Source organism: Corvus brachyrhynchos, unplaced genomic scaffold (genome assembly GCF_000691975.1).
Source record: "Corvus brachyrhynchos isolate BGI_N302 unplaced genomic scaffold, ASM69197v1 scaffold426, whole genome shotgun sequence".
NCBI classification, from domain to species: domain Eukaryota; kingdom Metazoa; phylum Chordata; class Aves; order Passeriformes; family Corvidae; genus Corvus; species Corvus brachyrhynchos.
In genome coordinates, this window is record NW_008238653.1 from 221,089 (window position 1) to 225,256 (window position 4,168).

The window sequence follows — 4,168 nt, forward strand, 5'->3', positions numbered from 1 at the left end:
CACAAAAGGGTTCCCTGACTTTGTTCCCTGCAGTGATTTAGTTACACCAAGGACATTTCCCTCCGAGATTCACCACAGCACACGCGAGGTTTCATTTTTGCCAAGTCAAGAACTCTGTTTTTATTGATCTGGTCCTTGGGCAAGGCCGGGTGTGGCCCTGGCAGCCACGGCAGGTTGGTGTCCGTGTGTCCGTGGGGAGGGAACCACAAACAAGGTGTCACATCCAGAGATGTGGCCAGAAAACGGGGTGGGTTTATTTGAAGCCTTTTTTTTTTGCTGCTGAAGTAATTTTGTCTTACTGAAAGCAAAAGTGAGTAATCTGAATGATAACTGCAGGCTATTAATTGCATGCACAGGAAGTCATTCATAGGGACAGTTAATGTCCATAGAATCCCAGAATATCCTGACTTGGAAAGGATCCACCAGGATCATGGAAGTCCAGCTCCAAACTTCAACTTTGTGTGTAAATGATGACCTTCAATCCTCTCCCACCCGATACAAGTTTGTTAGAAAATCCTTGTTATTGTTTCCAAGAATTTCTACAGTGTATTTAATAGTTGGCATGACAGATAAAACACCCCAAAGCAAAGTTGGTTTTGTCTTGAGTGAAAGTTATTTTAGTAAGAAATTAAATAGCAAGTTTAACACAGTTTCAGCAAAGAACGTTATCAAAAGTACAGCTCTCTTTTTCCTCCTGGCTTTTTTTTTTTTTTCCTTTAAAGGGAATAATGGCAATACTCTACTTAATCCTGGCCTAAAGAGCTTTTTAAAAACCCTCATTGTCACCACGGAGACAAAGCAGAAGCACCTGAAACATTTTAAAGGAAGTATCAATTCTAACTTGCTGTTTCTTTGTGCTCCCTCCTGCTGTCCCAGGAACCCACCCTTTCCACGGGGATGGAGATGTTCTCGCTGAATTCCCTCAAAGGTAAGACCTGACACAGCCTTGAGTTCCACTTGGGATTTCCCTGTGCTTGGAGGTGGAAGCTGGAGCAGGTGGATGAGGAGTTCATTTGTGTTAGGAGGCAGCTCAGTTGTGTCCCGGTCGGTGCAGCAGGGAGGGAATGTGGCAGGAAAGCTGGGAGCAGGAGGGACAGGACAGGGTTTCAGGGAAACAGTGGGATTGGGCAGGGGAGGAGCCCTGCAGTGTTGTCCAGACACATTGGACACTTGTTTGCTGTTTAGCTTCAAGTACAGGTTTTTTCCCTTTTAATTTTGTCCTCCTAAATATTCCTGTATCCCTTAGTACCAACTCCATGAGCTCTTCCTGCTTGGGATTTGGTCCTTTATTACCTGTCACTGTCACCATGGCTCTTTTCCCTGCCATTGCTTTGCCAACCTTCCTTTCAATCATATTGTGTCCTCAGAAATCCCTCCAGTCACAGTTTTCTGTTTTAACTTGTGGATCTTTCCTGAGCTCTGTTACTTGGTCTTAAAGAAAGTGGATAGAATGGAATAAAATATTCCAGCGCTCGCTGAAGCAGAGGGACCCCTCCCTCCATCCCAGGGAATTCATCCTTTCCCTTGGCACTCAGGAAACCCAACAGTGACCCCAGCACTCCTGTCACTGCCCTGCTCTGTGTCACCAGCACTGGGGGTGCTGGATTTAAACCAAAAATCCCAGGATTCTTCCCAGTCCAGGGCAGGAATTGTGTATGAAGTCACTTTAGCTGGGAGCAAAGCCCCTTTCCTCCATCACATCCTGTGAGCGGGGTTGGAGTCTGGGTGGAGAGAAGGAGCTTTCCTGGTGAGGGCTGGTGGTTTGTCGTGGCCAGGCTGGGTTTGGGACTCGGGATGCTCCAGCCCTGGGGATAAAGGAATTCGTTAATGAAACTTGGCTCGTTAACGAGCTGCTGCCTCTGCACAGGCTTGGCTGGAGGGGCTGGTCCAGCCCAGCTCATCCCAGGAGCTGCCAGATCTGGGAGATGGCTCTGGAGATCCTCCTGTCTGTGCTGGTTAACGCTGCTCTCTGCAAAATAAAGATATTTGGAATCGGCGACTTCTGGAATTTTTTAATAAATTGAGTCTTCACTGCTGTTTCTGTGCCCACAAGATAATTTTTATATCATTTTTGGTGACAAACCACCAGCCCTCCTCACCCCTAACTGTTCCTGCACACTGGGCCTGCCTGTCAGCCTCTTCCCCCAGCTTTTCCAGCCCCCTGCCCGTGTGTTTCCAAGGTTTCCCTCAGCTTTTCCAGCCCCCTGCCCGTGTGTTTCCAAGGTTTCCCTCAGCTTTTCCAGCCCCCTGCCCGTGTGTTTCCAAGTTTCCCCAGCCTGTACTTCACTCGTGTTTGGGTGGCTCTGCTTTGCCCCCATGGTCTCCAGCCACGGTTCCCATCTCCCTGGGGAGATCTCCCATCTCTCCTGTTGGCTCCTGGGTTCCTTCCTGCATGTCCAGGATTTGAAGCAGCTCCATGGCTGTGGTTAGAATTTGGGTTCCTTCCCTGCTGGACAGTTCATTGCCTCGGCTGGATCTGGGGAGATGCTAAAACCCAGGAACTCTGTCACATTAAGCAGTTTCTCAGTAGATTTGCCTCCCAGCAGGATGAGGGGATGGTGCCGTGCTGTTTCCAGCCTCCCTTTCCTTCCAGTCCTCCTCGAAGCTTTTGTTTCCAAACCACCTCCATTTATTTCTGAATAAATAGTAAAAATTACAGTAAAAAAATAAAAATAATAGTTTGTGCAACGTGCTGTCACAAGATTAACACAGGATTAATTCCCTTAAATGGAATGAGTTGTTTTCCTTTTTAGTGGTTTGGATGATTTTTGGATGATTTTTGAATGAACAATCAGTTTTGAATGATTTTTCCCATTTTAGTGGACCAATCTCTTAAAATTTGTAATCTGAGTGCCAGAATAACTTCATGTCTTTCAAAAAGAAGTGCTTTTTTTTTTTTTTGGTCATTTGGTGCTGTTTCAAGATCTGGGTTTGTGTTTCCATTTGGGTTTTTGTTAAGTACAGGAACTTACAAAGACAAATTAGCAGCTAATTCAGAGGTTCTAAAAAGTGAATACAGGAAAAGGCAAACTTAGTATAATAAGACTTTTCTTGAGAGTTCAGCTCTTCCAATGTTGAGGTTTTTTTCTACAGGGTTTTTATTCGATAACTTTATTCTTCTTGAACCTCTTCTCATGGAGCCCAGGCTTTGTAAAACTGAACTGTGCCATCGTATCAGTCACTACTTTTTGTCTTTTTGAAGTTTTCTCTTTCTGACTTCAAAAGTAACAAAACCCACTTAAAATTTTTTAAAAACTCATTTTGCATCATGATGCTTAACCAGCCATCCATGTTCATTTTCACTTTACACACAAAATACTCAGTAATAAAGTTTTGACATAAAAATGAGACCCTGGTTTAAAGAAACACAAAACTTAATGGTAGTCCCAGTACAGCCAGGGCCAATATAGATTAATTGCTTAGAAAAAATAGTTCAGATTTAAATAAACAAATAAACAATCCCATAGGGTCGGAATTTCAACCAGCTCTACAGCCTTAAGAATTCCATACCTGGATATGAAATAATTCATGTAGAACTGAGTAACAGGAGGACTCGGAGTTGGGAGAAGTGGGGAAGGGCTGACTTATTTTATAAAGGTTATAAGATCTTTATCAAGATTTTTAGATCTTTACAGATTTAAGATTTGATAAAGATGTAAGATTTTAAGATATTTAGAAAGACTCATTTTAAAAGCTTATAAAGATTTTAAGTTTTTTTAGTGTTTTTCTCAAATATTAGCAAATAATGGGCTGCAGGATGAACGACTTGGTTTTTAGGAATATGCACTTGGCCATGACTTGCCTGGTCTGTGTGTGTGTTGGGGTGTGTGGAGCTGGAAACAATCCCCAAAGGAGTTTCAGGATTTCTCCTTGGAGTCGTACCTGGGGTCACTCGTGTGGAACCATCCCAGATCTGGCTTTGCCTGGAGGTGGAAGGATTGAGAGGAAAAGGTGTGGGAGGAAACCCAGCCCAGGGAGATGCTGCTGAAAGCAGGAAAATACTGTGTGTTTGTGTTTTCCCTCTCATCAGGGAAGATTCATAGCGATCCTCAAATCCAGGGACCCGCCAGGATGCAGGGAGAGGCACCGCCGGGATCTGGGAGCAACCCCGCCCCGTCCCCGTGGTGCCGGCTCGGGGACAGGGAAACGGCCCCGGGCTGGGGCCGGG

At 44.9% G+C, this 4,168-nt stretch overlaps 1 protein-coding gene and 1 long non-coding RNA gene across 5 annotated transcripts in view; one reads left to right on the forward strand and one right to left on the reverse strand.

Annotated features, from left to right (window-relative positions):
- Positions 1–14: 14 nt before the first annotated feature.
- The window catches only part of DHX30 (DEAH-box helicase 30), a 27,550-nt gene continuing 23,396 nt past the window's right edge, over positions 15–4,168 (forward strand). The window contains exon 1 of the mRNA XM_008636315.2: positions 15–928. Coding sequence (XP_008634537.2) covers positions 898–928 — 31 coding nt within the window. The 5' untranslated portion in view covers positions 15–897. The remainder of the gene's footprint in view (positions 929–4,168) is intronic.
- LOC108447499 overlaps positions 591–4,168 on the reverse strand; it is a 3,977-nt gene continuing 399 nt past the window's right edge. The window contains exons 2-3 of one of the 4 annotated variants that reach the window (XR_001863098.1): positions 3,883–3,981; positions 591–2,635 (exon numbers count right to left, since the gene is read on the reverse strand). This is a non-coding gene — a long non-coding RNA (uncharacterized LOC108447499). Of the gene's footprint in view, positions 2,636–3,882; positions 4,163–4,168 lie in introns of those variants that run through there. The other 3 variants (XR_001863099.1, XR_001863097.1, XR_001863100.1) reach the window with 3 other exon arrangements.